This window comes from Gobius niger (genome assembly GCF_951799975.1).
Source record: "Gobius niger genome assembly, chromosome: 20".
Classification (NCBI taxonomy): Eukaryota; Metazoa; Chordata; class Actinopteri; order Gobiiformes; family Gobiidae; genus Gobius; species Gobius niger.
In genome coordinates, this window is record NC_136871.1 from 5,057,698 (window position 1) to 5,072,636 (window position 14,939).

A 14,939-nucleotide genomic window follows, 5' to 3' on the forward strand; every position below is an offset into this window, starting at 1 on the left:
TTTCAATGGAGGCCCAACAGTGGAGCGTAATCACCGATGTGTGCTGTGTGACCGGTTCATTGTCTTCAGTACAAGTGGAGGCAGCTGTTCGCTATGCATTCAGTAGCATGGCAAAGAACGTCTTCTCTTACATAAACAGAAGCAAGAAAAACAATCCCTTACGGCGACAATTTCAAATGTTTTTTGTTGTTGCTTTTTCATATATATAAAGAAGCGCAGGCTGTCAAGAGGCTTTGCTTGGTCTCCACAGCCCGTCTACCCGTCAATCTCCATGGAGCAGTGAGAACCACATTGTTTTACACTGTATCGGAGACAATACTTATACAAACTTTACAAAGACATAACCCAGTCGAAGATTGTATAATATATTATTTCAAGATGCTAGTAACAAGTGCACATTTTTGGTCTGATGTGCAGAATTACCTCATAAGAATAATCAGAAAGAGCACCATATTGACACGGCTTCAACTACTAACCTTTGATTACACCACCTTATAACATTATATCCACAAAATGAAATGGAGCACACACAAAAAATACCCTAATGGACTTATTTTAAAGATTCAGATTTGAAAAAAAGTTTGCAGACCCCTGTGCTTTTGTTGAATTATTTTAAAGAGGGGGTATTCTGCTTTTTTCAATCACATAGCACCAGTCTATATCACACTACAATGATGACCAACCTTCTGTTGGTCTGTAAATGCAGTAGATTAGAATAACTGCCTTGTATAAAATTGCTCTCTCAAAATGGCTGTAGTGAATGTCTTGAAATAGGCCTCTGTCTCTTTAAGAACCTCTGAGCCTTTCCGACACGCCCCCTCCACACGCTGTCTGTGGCATCAGTGGGGAGGGGGTTCTGCTGAGGAGCAGTGGTTGGTTACTCGGCTGGTGACGAAAGCTCGGAGGCGTCTCCAGGAGGTGGGGGCGTTCCTAGGAGGACTCAGGCAAACCTATCCCTAAAATGGCCGCCTTCAGAGTTTTTACAGATTACTCAAAAATACGTGAATGTGCCAAGGCAACACTTCAGGCATGTTTTTAATGAGGGAATGACATAATAACATGATGGAAAGCTTGAAAAAGTCGATTTTGCATAATACCCCCCCTTTAAAGAATATATAACTAAGTAAGTAAGTGCTTTATTGTCATTGTACAACAAAATAGTGTTCAGGTGTCAGTCCTGAGCTGCTGTGGCTGAGCCATGCTTCTACTGTGTGTCAACCTGACCCGCATGACCTTGGAGGACGGGGAAACATAGCACTCTGAAGAAGCCTGTCTGGCTGCCCTGTCTCCCCTGAAACGGTGGGTTTGTCCCTGTTTCAGAGCGTGGTGTCCTGCACTGGTCAGCTCCTCTACCTCCTCTTCCTCCTGCAGCTCCCTCCGCTCCACAGCAGCCTTTCACCATCTCCTCGTTTGTCTCTGCCTTGTGTCCTGCAGCTCCTCTTGTGGTGTGGAGGCTCTTGATGCCTCTTCAGTGTCTCAGAAGAAGAAATTTGTAGGTATTAATTGGGTTAAGCTGAAAAAAAAAGCTGGCTCCAGGACCTTCAGCACACTCTGGGGCGGTTTGCAGTCGCGGCCGGGATGAGGATCAGCACCTCCAAATCCGAGGCCATGGTTCTCCACCGGAAAAAGGTGGTTTCCCCTCTACAGGTCGGTGGGGAGTCCTCAAGTGGAGGAGTTCAAGTATCTCGGGGTCTTGTTCACGAGTGAGGGACGGATGGAGCGTGAGATCGATAGACGGATCGGTGCGGCGTCAGCAGTGATGCGGTCGCTGTATCGGTCTGTCGTGGTGAAGAGGGAGCTGAGTCGGAGGGCAAAGCTCTCGATTTACCGATCGATCTACGTTCCCACCCTCACCTATGGTCATGAGATTTGAGTAATGACCGAAAGTACAAGATCGCGAATACAAGCGGCCGAAATGAGTTTCCTTCGCAGGGTGGCTGGGCGCACCCTCCGAGATCGGGTGAGGAGCTCAGTTACCCGAGAGGAGCTCGGAGTAGAGTCGCTGCTCCTTCACGTCGAAAGGAGCCAGCTGAGGTGGCTCGGGCATCTGTTCCGGATGCCTCCTGGTCGCCTCCCGCGGGAGGTGTTCCAGGCATGTCCTAGTGGGACAAGGCCTCGTGGAAGACCCAGGACACGCTGGTGGGACTATGTCTCCGAGCTGGCCTGGTGTCGCCTCGGGGTCCCCCCAGAACAGCTGGAGGAGGTGTGTGTGGATCGGGAAGTTTGGGCATATCTGCTGAGACTGCTGCCCCCGCGACCCGGCCCCGGATAAAGTGGAAGAAAATGGATGGATGGATGGATGGATGGATGGATGGATGGATGGATGAAAAAAAAGCTGCTTCTTCAGGACAATTCTGGACTCTCAAAATAAACAAATCCACCACACCTTCACAAAAACATGGCAAAGACGTACAAAAGTATCTAGAAAAACAATGTGGAATACAGAAAAAGGTAAAAAAAATTAAAATTAAGCTGTACCAGAAGAGAGGGAGGTCACTTCCTGTTTTCACACCGCCATGACAACACACATGTTTTATCTTGGGTATTCAAACCCGTACGATATCAGTTTCTTGGATAATTCCTACATGCGCTATTGCAACGAACCCCCAGATTCCACATTCTCCGTGAACGCCCCGAATGTGCAGCAAATGTGCAGCTATTACGACTGTGAAGAAACATTCCACGTCCTCCGCTCCGTCCCTCCCTGACAAAAATACGGACAAACTATATTTTTACTAGTCGGACAAAGCTCCACAGTTCAGACCGCATCAGGAAAGAAAACGGCAACAACATCCGGATTTTCAAAGTAAATACCCTCCGCACTCACTTTACTTTAACCTCTTAACCCTCACCTGAACCAAGCACTCTATCTCCAGTTTAAGAGACAGAAGTGTGACAAAAACACAACAAGAAATAGATGAAAATGTGACAAAATGTGACCAAAATGAGAGTCCAAAGAGTCCAAAAAGGGCAACAACGCAAGGAAAAAGATCCGTTTAGATCAATTTTTTGGCTTTCTCCTACCGCTCCCAACATTCACACAGGAGGATGCAGTGTCGCGCCGGCCAGAGCTGGAACTGAACCACTCACTTTTCAACCACTGAGCCACTAGAGTATGTGAATAATGCAAAATATCAAACGCATTGACATCAGCAGCTCAGTTTACATAGCAGAGATTTATGATTTCGCCGCTCTTGTTTATGATCGTGCTGCGCTGAATTCTATTGTCCTTCCGGTGACCCACAACAACAAGAAAATAATCCTCCGCTCTCAGGGTGGGACATGAAAGCTTTTCCTCAAGGTAAGACTGCCTCTCAGTTTGACATTTATGAGCAAATCCTCGGGAATGTCTACATATCTTAATAGGTTGCATTCCCGTTCCAGAATTGAATGTCAGAAACTCCATCGAAGAGCGGCCGTTTTTGGAACAAATATCGAAACGGAGAATCTACAAATGTTTGAACCTGGTCAGTGATTGGATTCACAATATCATGGCTGAATGTCTTTTTAACCAGCCAACGGTTTGCAACGTTTTTCAATGTTCATTTGTCACCACTTTTGGACACTTTTACGGGAAAACAACTGGGCTGAGAAAGATGACGAACTTTGTGCCAGGTTTTTTATGTGGATAAAGTCAGTTATGTAGTAGCCATAAAGCAAGTCAAAATATGTGCGTGTAGAATTCTAAGCTCCACTTTAAACAATAAGCTCTTTACAATGTTGAGATATCACGTGAATGCAACCTGTTAAGATAAACAAGGCACTAAAGTCACTGGTTCCTTTTCTATGTCTATATACACTTTAGTTCATTATTCTTTAAATCAGAAAGATGTATGGAAATTGTTATGGCTGAAATTAGCAAATAGCAATGGGTGTACGGATAATATTATCCTAAATCTACAAAATACTGCATAATTCCTGTTATTTAAACTTTTACACAGATACTCCTACTTTCCCTCTCTCTTGGTACAGCAGTGTTTTTGCCTTATTAAGTGAACTGCATTTGTAGTTTCTGCGTTCCAGATTGTTTCACTGGATTTCACTGGACATTCTTGTTGTGTTTTTTATGAGGTTCAGCTGATTTTTTTTTTTTTTTACTGCAGAGAGTCTGTATTATTTTAAAAGCAAACACACAGCTAGCTTATGAGCTAAAGACGTTTGAGACCTTAACATTTCTTCTTCTGAAACACTGAAGAGGCATCAAGAGCCCCCCACACCTGCAGCTCAGTGGTGGCGTTAGCCTGATAAACCAGACCCACCCTCTTTCTGCACGAAAGAAAGTGGGTCTGGCCACGCACGGTAAACAAGTTGCTGACTGGCGGCTAAGGCCTCGCCGAACCAATGTTTTTAGTTGAATTAAAGTTAACATTAGCCAAAACTAATCATGGATGAAGTAGTCAAGGATTTTGCCTCGCGTTCTCCGCGTGAGTTTATATTCACTTCATATTTTTCTAATTGGACACAGCTGTCGTCATGTCCGCTAATCGCTAATTGGTTTATTTCACTGACAATCTGTGCGTGTTAGGCCCGCCCGTTCAAACTGCTCCAATTGCTTCGTGACCAGCGTGGAATGGACAGGGAAGAGTATGGCAGAGCCAGGCAATGGTGGTGTCACAAGAGGAGCTACAGGAAACAAAAATCGCCATTCTCAACAAGCTACCTCACTAATTTATTCGTCAGACCTTGTTTAATGTTATCTTTGTTTACTTCTGTGCACCCCTTTTGTGTTAAATGTTGAATGTGATGATGTTGTTGACTTGATAGATTGTGGAAAAGAAATTCCCGAAAGGGATAATAAACAATCTAATAATAATAAAAACGAGGAGGTGTCCGGGCAAGATAAAGAGCAGTTCAGAAGCCCCTTATGAGAGACCAACAGGCTTGATTAATCACGAGGCCGTCCTCCCGTGGACCCACCACCTGCAGGACGAGCCATAAAGGCCTGGTGCAATGTGATGACCCAGAAATGGATAAGTGGCAGAAGATAAATGGATGGATAGATGGATGGATGGATGGATGGATGGATGGATGGATGGATGGATGGATGGATGGATGGATGGATGGATGGATGGATGGATGGATGGATGGATGGATGGATGGATGGATGGATGGATGGATGGATGGATGGAAGGATGGATGGATGGATGGAAGGATGGATAGCTGGATGGATGGATGGATGGATGGATGGATGGATGGATGGATGGATGGATGGATGGATGGCATCTAGGCAAGACGTCAAGAAGTCTTCGATCCCTATTGTTCTGACTAATGTTTACTGGAGACATGGAGCTCTTTTCATAAGATGGTGAAAGACTGTTGAGGAGTGGAGGGAGGTGCACAGGAGGAAGAGGAAGGAGGAGGTGGAGGAGTGACCAGTGCTGGACACCACGCTCTGAAACACTGGAGGCAGCCAGCCAGGTTTCCTCTGGGGTCTCCAGTTTCCCCAACCTCCAAAAACAAGCTGATCAGGTTGGCCAACAGGGGCGGTGCAGCTCAGCACTAACCCAACACCTGAACAATTGCACAATGACAATAAAGCACTGACTTGCTTACATACAATAACACTCTGAAATGCGAACCAGTCATTTACTTGTATATAGAGGTGGGCATAGATTAATTTTTTTAATCTAGATTAATCTAGATTAATTTTTAAATTTCTAAAGAACATGGGACAGTTGTGGCAGGAGTCCCCAAGTATTTATTTACGGGTAATGTGGGCCATTTTACCAGATCAGAAAATATAGGCCTCTGTTTGTGAGCGTGGGAAACATGTGCGCGTCTCCTGATTGGTCAACAGTGTCAACAGTGTCACGTGATCACTGTCACAACAACGCAGCTCATGCAGCTGCAGCAACTGCTACTACGAGCTTCAACCTGGCGATAGTTCTGTCAAAATGGAGATAAACTTCGACGACACGAAGATGTGGGACGTATTTCTTTGGATTTAATAAGAAAAGGAAACGGGCCACAGCCGCGAGGCGGAGGAGACGACGGTGAGCGGAGAAAGAGAAGCTAATGGACTCGGAGAAAAGTAGCTGGAAAGTTCGTCTCCAAACTCTGCTCGCTGTTGAAATTTACCTGAAAGAGGCTCTCGTGAACTTTTGGTGATAAAGTCGCGCTGTTACGTGTGGGGCTGCGGCCATGAAATTAATTGTTTAGGGAGGCGCTGCGGTGTTTTTCTGTCTTTTTTTACTGTCATTGGCCGCTGCTTCTGTGTGTCTTCGCTTTGGAGACGCTATATTCCCCTTACGTTTCTCCTGTTCGTCCGAAATTGGCCATAAAAGTCGTGTAATGTGTGCTGACCATAACATATCACGGTGAAAGTCATCATAGCTTGCAGAGTATCGACCCAGCTCCCAACCCAGTTTTGAGAATAGATTAACGGCAATATTTTTTTTATCGCCCGATAAGAGTCTCGCGTTAACGCAGCACGTTAACGCCGATAACGGCCCACCACTACTTGTATAGCAGTTCACATTTTAAATTCTCTTGAATATGCAGTCTATGAGCTAGCAATTGCAAATATAATCACATGATTTGAGACAACTTTCCTCAAAATTGCAATTAGACACAGTATTTCAACAAAGTCTTCATGTACAGTATTTATATATTCAGTTTATGACCCTCCTAAAAGTATGTTTTCTCTGTAGAATATTTACTGCCCATGATAACAGCACCAGAAGCGAGCGATATTGTTAAATGCTGTCAAAGTGTGTTTCTATCTTGTTTAGGCGATGAACATCACTCCTTGTCAGATGAGCTTAAAGGAAACTATGTACTCCACAGCATGATTAGAATAAATAAAGTTAGAAGAGAGCTGTAGCATTGTGAAGTCTTTTTTTCATCCGTCTAACCACCCATTCTGCATAAACCGCTCGTGTCTAAATATAGCAGGGCTAGACACAAGCTCCTTACGTCCCCGAAGAAGAGAATAGAACGGGGCGGCATGAATTATATGTGGCCACAATGAAACAAAGCAGCCTAAAACATAAATGGGAATATATTTAAGGCATTTAAACCCCGTAGAACATCCCTCACTTTGCTTCTACATTGTTTGATGAAGGGAGAATGATGTAAAACCATTTTCCGGTCAGAGCCAGAACAAATGCCTCCGTAAAAAGCGGGTTATGCGGAGCTTTAAAGTTTAATTCACGGAGGGTTTTGTCAGAGCGCATTATGGAGAGGTCTGGTTATGGGTCCTCTACGCTTCCCGTTCTTAGAGCAGTCTGTGGTCGTTTGATTTGTTTCAGGCTGGGGGCAGACAGAGAGGCGACCCCACACGTGCCTCTGCCCCAGGAGCTCACCCTTACCTTCACATTCGGCTTCCTGGTGGAGAATCCTCTGTACCATCCTGCAATAAAGCACAAGAGGAAATGACTAAGAGACTGAAGTGCATTCTGGGATGCAATGAGGTCATGACGAATCATCAGCTCATGGGGAAAAACAACAACAACAACAACAACAGTCTGACCTTAAAACACAAGTCCATCAAAAGCCAAACGCTGATGAATGTAGAGCAGGTTTTTCATCTGAAGACAGTGACATAGCGCCGTTTTCAGATGAATATATGGTAATGACGGAGAGCGAGCAGGTGCCGGAGCCGCACATTTGCGATTTAATGTCTCGTCAAAGCACCAGACAAATACTTTACCCACAGCTGTTAGCTTTGTTATAGGCTCATTATACTCTTCATATGGAAAGTGCGGCACCAAAGTTATCCTTTTGTTTGTTTGTTTGTTTGTTTGTTTACACCGGTGCATGTTAATGAACACACACACTGGAAAAATTAGATAAATGACTAAAAATGGCTTGAATGAAGGTACTTAATCTGGAGTTTGAGTCGATATGGACTAATCTAAGTAGTGATGGGATTATGGCTCTTTACTGGGAGCCGAGTCTTTGGGATCCGTTCATTTAAAGAGCCGTTCAAAAGTTTTAATACAGTTATGAAAACACCAGCCAGAAAACTCACGAAGACACAATTAAAAGGCACACTTTTTTTATTTAAATAATCTAAAATTACATTGGGACTGATATTTGCAAAAAGCTTTGACCCGTGTGGCTCCATTGTTGGGCTGATTCTTGTGTTTGTTCGGGGGTAGTTCTGGGTAACTTGGATGTGAGACCGTTTGGTAACACCAGGAGGCCTGGGTGAATGTAGTGAGTGAGTGAGTGGTTGGAGGGGCTGATGGTGCAGACTGCACAGTAAATGTTCTAGATTACATTCTACTCTGCTCAGACTGTATTTGGTCCCACTCTTCACAGAGTAATAGTGAGTTGACTCTCAGAGTAAAACTTCAGATTAGACAATCAGACACCAAGAGTGACAGTGACGTGACACTTAATACAATGTGCTCTTTGTTTTCAGTATAAAATGCTGAGGCCACACTTCAGTCTGTCACAGACCGACAGGTGAAGAAGGAAGTCATGCAAGTTTGGCATTAGACAAAGCTTCCGGGACTTCAGCAGCAAATTAAAACCTTAAATGGTCACGTTCAAAGGCCTGTTTGTAATAGCGAGTTTACTTTTAAAAGAGAAATGTGCGTGAAGTTGTTACAGGGTCATGTGTGAGTCAGGGTGGACCATGACTGATGTGGACAGGTCCATGTTACAGAGACTGCACTCGAGGGTCAGTTCACTTTCTCCTAATTAAAACTGTCCATGTGACAGTGACAGTCCTGTCCACGTCTGCTGTGTCCACCATGACTCAGAGGAACTGGGACACAAATGACCGACATCAGTTACAATACTGGAGCTTTTTAAAAATTATCATTTAAAACAGCTTTGTTATTTCTTTTAATCTAATTGTTTTGAATAATTGTTTGATTTTCAATATTTACTTTGTACTTCCAGCTGAAGTCCTAGGAGGTTTCTTGCTTCTTCACCTGTCGGTCTGTGACAGACTGAAGTGCAATGAGTCGTCAGTGTTTTAGAAATATAGAACACATTCTGTTTAACGTCATGTTACTGTCACTCATGATGTCAGATTGTCTAACCTGACGTGTAACTCTGAAGAAAGTCAACTCACAGTTGGGCACAGGGCAGCTGTGGCTACAATAGTAGCTTAACCACCACCAAGTATGGAGTGAATGAACAATGCAATGTCTTTGAGTGTCCAGAAAAGCGCTAATTTAACCCAATGCCTCACCTAACCTAACTGTTGATGAACGCTCTTAAAGGTGCACCTCACTGTGGTGTGAGAGTGTGAGCCTCCCTGACACTACCCCTCACGCACTGGGAGTAGTAATAGTTAAAACAATAGTAGCAGTGACAGTTCTAGTAAAGCAGTGCGTGATAAAGTCAGACAGAAACAATGGCGCAGACCGGAGCCCGCGGCTAAAGCAAAGGACACGCTCGCTCCACTGCCCATAATCAGCATTCGTTTATTTTAGAAGGTTCCTCTAAATTAGGGCAGCGATACAACAACTGATGCATGTGCAGGAAACTGCTCGAGGTGAGTTTGCTCGTTACAAAAAAACAGCTTCTGAGGCTGAACATTGCGATGTAGAAACTAGTGGATTGTATCTGGATTCAGGCCTGACATATGAACACAAATGATCACACACACTGTACTGAGCTATGGTTCAAAATCTAAAGTTAGGAATAATATTCTATTTTTTGCTGAAATAACGTGTTTTGGACGTGTTTGCAAAGGCACAGGTTTGTGATCTTGAACATACAGGCTTCCATGTACCTGCTGACTATCTCTGTAGGGCATTAGGGTCACACACAAAAGAGTCATGTACTCATATGTTATTTACTGTGACATAAAGTGGAAAATCTTTTTTTTGCCAAATACCAACAGCCTGACGTCACTTTTTTTTCTAAAGCACTTGTTTGTTTTTTTGTTGAAAATGAGATTCATGACCTAGATTAGTGACCTAGTAGATAGCCAGCAGAATGTGACTAGCAACAACTCATGTCAAGAGATCTTCAGTTTGCCTCGTCTGCTTTAAGAAAGGCTCATTTATGGGTAAAAATACTACATAGAAGATTTTGATCCAACTGATCAAAAGGAACAGAATGGCATTTGCTGCAGAAACATCAATATCGCTTTATATTAAGGTGTGCTTGTTAAGTATTAATAAGATATTAATAAGCTTCAGTTAGGATTAGGGTAGGCCATGAATGAGCATATTACTCGTGGCCTATTAGTGTGTTAATGTAAGATAAGATAAACCTTTGTTGATCTCACAATGGAGAAATTCACTGGATAATACATACAAGTGTAATAGGGGTGCAGTTTGTAGAGCGGGTCGTCTCGTGAATGGAAGGTTGTGGGTTTGAATCCCAGCTCCCACAAATGCCTTGGGCAAGACACTTCACCTTACTTGCCTCCTTGAATGGGTGACTGGTTCCTTACTGTAAAGGGCTTTAGGCCTGATAAAGGTAGAAAAGCGCTATATAAGTTCAGTTTACCATTTAATAAGAATCTTATTCATATCTTCTATCCATCCATCCTCTTCCACTTCTCCATTTCCGGGTCGTGGGGGCAGTTGTTGGAGTTGCCCAAAGCACATTGCACCAGCCCCTTATGGCTCCTCCTGCAGGTGGTGGGTCCACAGGAGGACGGCCTCATGGTTCTAACCGGGCCTGTCGGTCTCTCATAAGGGGCTTCTGAACCGCTCTTTGTCTGACCTGTCACGTTGGACCTGTTTGCCCTGGGAGACCCTACCAGGGGCACGAAGCCCCCGACACAGAGCTCCAGGATCATTCGGGCGCTCAAACCCCTCCACCACGTTAAGGTGGCAGTTCTAGGAGGGGTCTTATTAATATCTATTCAAGCATATTATTCATGACCTATTAATCATTAATACTTATCGATACCTCATAAATACTTAACGAGCACACCTTAAAGCAGTACTAAGTAACTTGTTTACCTTAATAAATCCTTTTCATTGTCGTAATACAAGTGTTAATTTTCCCCGCAATTTTCACACTAATAGAATCATGAGGAAGAAGCTAACGGACTAGCGCCGTGTTTGATTGAAAAAAAATATCTCCATTGTGTAATTGGATGTACAATATTCCTCTCTCCCTTTGTCTTTTCTGTCAGCGTAGGATTTACTCTCACGGACAATTAATGAGTAAAAAAAAGCAACATGCTACGACACCTGCTGTGGCGCTTATGGCCTCTAGGGGCATGAGTTACTTAGTTCTGCTTTGATATAAAGTGTTACCGAAACATCCACTTAGATATGGACGGAAGAAAGCCTGCTGATCTAGATCCAATTGCGGCAAAACAAGAAAATAGCATGTACATAGAAGCTAATATGTTATCAAGGTCACAAAACTGACTTTTTTCAAATTGCAATTTCTTTTTACAGTACTTCGACGGTGTATAAATACAAAGCATTACGATATTATTGTGGGTAAAATGTCAAAATCATATGTTTCTGGCACACATTAATAACCCCTGTTACTAAACAGTGAGTCCATAAATGACAATCCTCAAGTGATGAAGCTTTTTGTGCCCAAATCGCCCAATTCGTTCCTGCACAGTTGGGCATAATCTGATCAAATATGCAAATGAGACAAGATTAGCATCAAATTGGCTCTTTAATTAATAACCAATCAGAGTCCATTTAGTCGCCCTGTGTGAGCGCTGTTTACTCCTCTCTGTCATCTATATGATAATCAGAGCTGCACCGTCGAGGCATATTCGGGACAGTTCAAACCATTGAACTGAGGTGATACAAGATTAAAAAAAAACAGGCAACAAAGAAGGCGGTCGGTCCGTGGTGCATTCAGGGACACAGGTGGAAGGAGCGGCGCAAATTTTCAACAATGACACGCATTTTATCCAATGAGTGGTTCTTTTAATTAGATTATCCACGGTCGGCAGAAATCTTAAACAAACAAGTAGGTGAATTACGAATATCGGCGAAGCCGGAAAGCAAAATTTAAAGCTCATATAGTAGTTGAGCTCATATAGTATATAGTAGACTTTCTGCTTTGTAAAGTATGTTGTAAAAGCAAACCTCTTCTTTAATGTTTTTCTTTTTTTTATCAGATAATCATGGTTAATCGACCCTTTTCTCTAATAATTATATTGATTATTAATACTTGGCCGACATAAGACACTCATATTTAAAGCATTTGCTCACATTTCATTATTCTAAGGGAAAAGCCCAGCAGCTGATCTCTCTCTCTGGACCTTTCTCGCTCACTCAAGTCTTTCAACATTTCTCCACACATTGACATGTCACATTTTAGATACATTTTCTTTGAGTGTTGAAGATTTCTAGGTACATAAAGTAGGGTATATAAGGACAAAATGAAAGTCATTTTCGTTGAAATTAGTCAAGCCACTTTGATGCATTAGTACCATAGACTGTACTGTATATATAAATGGGCAGCTTCTGCTCACTCCTCCCCGTTTACCACAATGACCACGCTCGAGGGGGAATTCATGGCTGATTTACAGACTCCCCTCCCCGGCTCTGACGAAGCATGTCCCTAAAAAGGGCATAAGGGCGGGAACTTCACTGTAGACTCCGCCCTTGCGTGACGTGTAGCTCGCGCAGCTCCAATGCTAACAGTCCGACCCTCATGAAGTTCGAGATTTCTAAAATTCTTCTTACGAAAACCAGCCTGGCTTCTTTGATTGTGACTAACCCAGCGTTATCTCAGGAGGAATATCTAGCCTAGTGTAGTGTTGAAAAAATACAAACCAGGCGTTAGAGTGTTTTTTAACGTGTCTAAAGTCCAATGCTTTTCAATGGGAGACTAGCGGCGATATTGAGGTACTACAGCAATAGCGGAGCAGCCTCTAGTGTCGTGGGCATAAAGCAGAGCAGCCAGCGGCCATTGATTAGTACAGGCAACGTCAGGCCCGAGGGGAAAATCCAGCCCTCCAGCCCCAAAATGATTTTGAGAAACATCATCAAAATCATAAGAAACCAAAAACCTGTAAAAGTCTAAAAATGTGAGCAATAGTGTATAGTAGTATAGCATTGTTGAAATTTCCTGGCAGAACATCCCAGTTGGTCATATATCATGTAAGACAGTGAATCTCAAATGGTGGATCCGGACCCAAAAGTGGGTTACGGAACCATTTTCAATGAGTCGCGAGTCTACAGGGAGTGTTATTGGGTTGTTTTTATTTCTTAAAAGCATACTGCTTGTTCAATAAAAACCTGTGTGGAAAATACAATGTTTTATACGATACATGACACATTACAGTTTTAATTGGGTTGCAGCTTGTCATTCTAGGGTTCTTAGGGTAATGGTGGGTCCCAAAGTCACATGACAGAATGTAAAACATTGGCATTTGCAGAAAAGAAGTTCTTTACTTGAGGCTACAATGGTGAGGTTTGGCCTTTAGTGTTTTGGCAGTGATGTAAATCGGCCCTCAAACATTAGTAGCTCTCTGTTGGATCTTTTACATAAAAGCAGCTCATCATGTAAAAAGGTTGGAGACCTCTGGCTTACAGTAGTTAATACAAGTGCTTTGCCTTTCAGGTCATGTGTGCTCAGAAACAGGAGTCTGTTTGGTCAAAGCACACGATGTGATTAATTCATGATTAATGCACTAATGATTCATTGCGAGTTAACGCTTCAACGTTGACAGCCCTAGTCTATATGACAACACAGATTGACCGAAAGCTCAGTGATCTCCAGCAAAAGTTTCAAATTCATATCTCTAAATTTAAAGTCCCCTAAAAGTGCATAAAACTTGACTTATACGGACAGTTTTTGTGAAATTAGTCACACAAATCAAGTACAAATTCACTTATTCCAAGAAATATTTTGCTTATTTCTTGATCACGTTTTGCCCTGCATCTCAGCTTTGGCTAAACGAAGCTCGCTTTTCTATTCTGGACTCAGAAACAATGCGCCACAAGACAAAATCACATTGCTCCATACCATGCGCCTTGTATCCCCCTGTTGATCCTTCCTTAATCCTTTTCTTCTGTTTTGTACTTACTCTCCAAATCTCCAGGTGCTCCCTTCACACCCATAGAGCTTTGTGATATCAGCTCATATCCGCTCCCTTGTTCCCTGCAGCTATAATTACTGAAGAGATCTGGAAAAACCTCTTTAATACAACGGCACACAGTTTGAGTCTATGGGCACTTGAGTAGCTGGCAGTAGCACCTAAACTGCGACCGGCCCCATAATGGAAGCCTAATGCGATCTCAAGTGTTTTATGGTATTCTATATTTATAATCGATAGCTGAGGGTTGCATTACTGTTGAGGCTGCCAGTTCCATATCACCGTCAGTGCTATATAGAACCGTCTTGTGTCCATTTATACAGAGGTGCAAATGTGCAGTCCAGGCAAAATAATAATAATAAATGAACTGACCGGGCTCTATATACTGTATATTTTCATAAATGGTCTCAATCTGCAGGTCAGAAACAACACCTCTGTAGTCATCACACTCTGCACAGGCTTCCCACAGGGCTGTGTGCTGGCCCCCATGTTGTTCACTCATAACCTGGAGATCTTTCAGAACTGATGAACTGTGAAATGTCCATCCATCCATCCATCCATCCATGCGTTGATATTTTCCCATCTTACAAACCGCAACACAACTTGGTCTCTATCAACCAATTCTGCGTTAAAGGAATAGGCCACCGTTTTTACATACTGAGATATGTTCTTACCTTAGCTTTGACGAGTTCTTTAGGACCTGTCTGGTCTTCACCCGTGCCTTCAGTCACGTAAACACAGCGCAGACGGCGTTAGCATTTAGCCTCTCCCTCTCTCCTCTATAGCTCCAAAACAGGTCAAGATAGAAGCTACCAAGCTCTTCCACGTTTTCCCTATTTAAATATGGTTACGTGAAGTGTTCCACTACAAAGTATAATTACACAAAATTAAACAATGTGGATTTTCTAAGCGGATAAAAGGGGGAACTATATTGTTAGGTGTAATAATACCAGGAGTAGTTCGAAATCCGCGCAGTAATCTTCACTTTACTGTGCGGATG

At 43.0% G+C, this 14,939-nt stretch overlaps 1 protein-coding gene across 2 annotated transcripts in view; it reads right to left on the reverse strand.

Moving 5' to 3' along the window:
* dock3 (dedicator of cytokinesis 3) overlaps window positions 1-14,939 on the reverse strand; it is a 310,416-nt gene that overhangs the window by 184,755 nt on the left and 110,722 nt on the right. For both annotated transcript variants that reach the window (XM_079579371.1, XM_079579370.1), the window contains exon 3: window positions 7,311-7,351. In XM_079579371.1, the coding sequence (XP_079435497.1) occupies window positions 7,311-7,351 (41 nt within the window). The remainder of the gene's footprint in view (window positions 1-7,310; window positions 7,352-14,939) is intronic.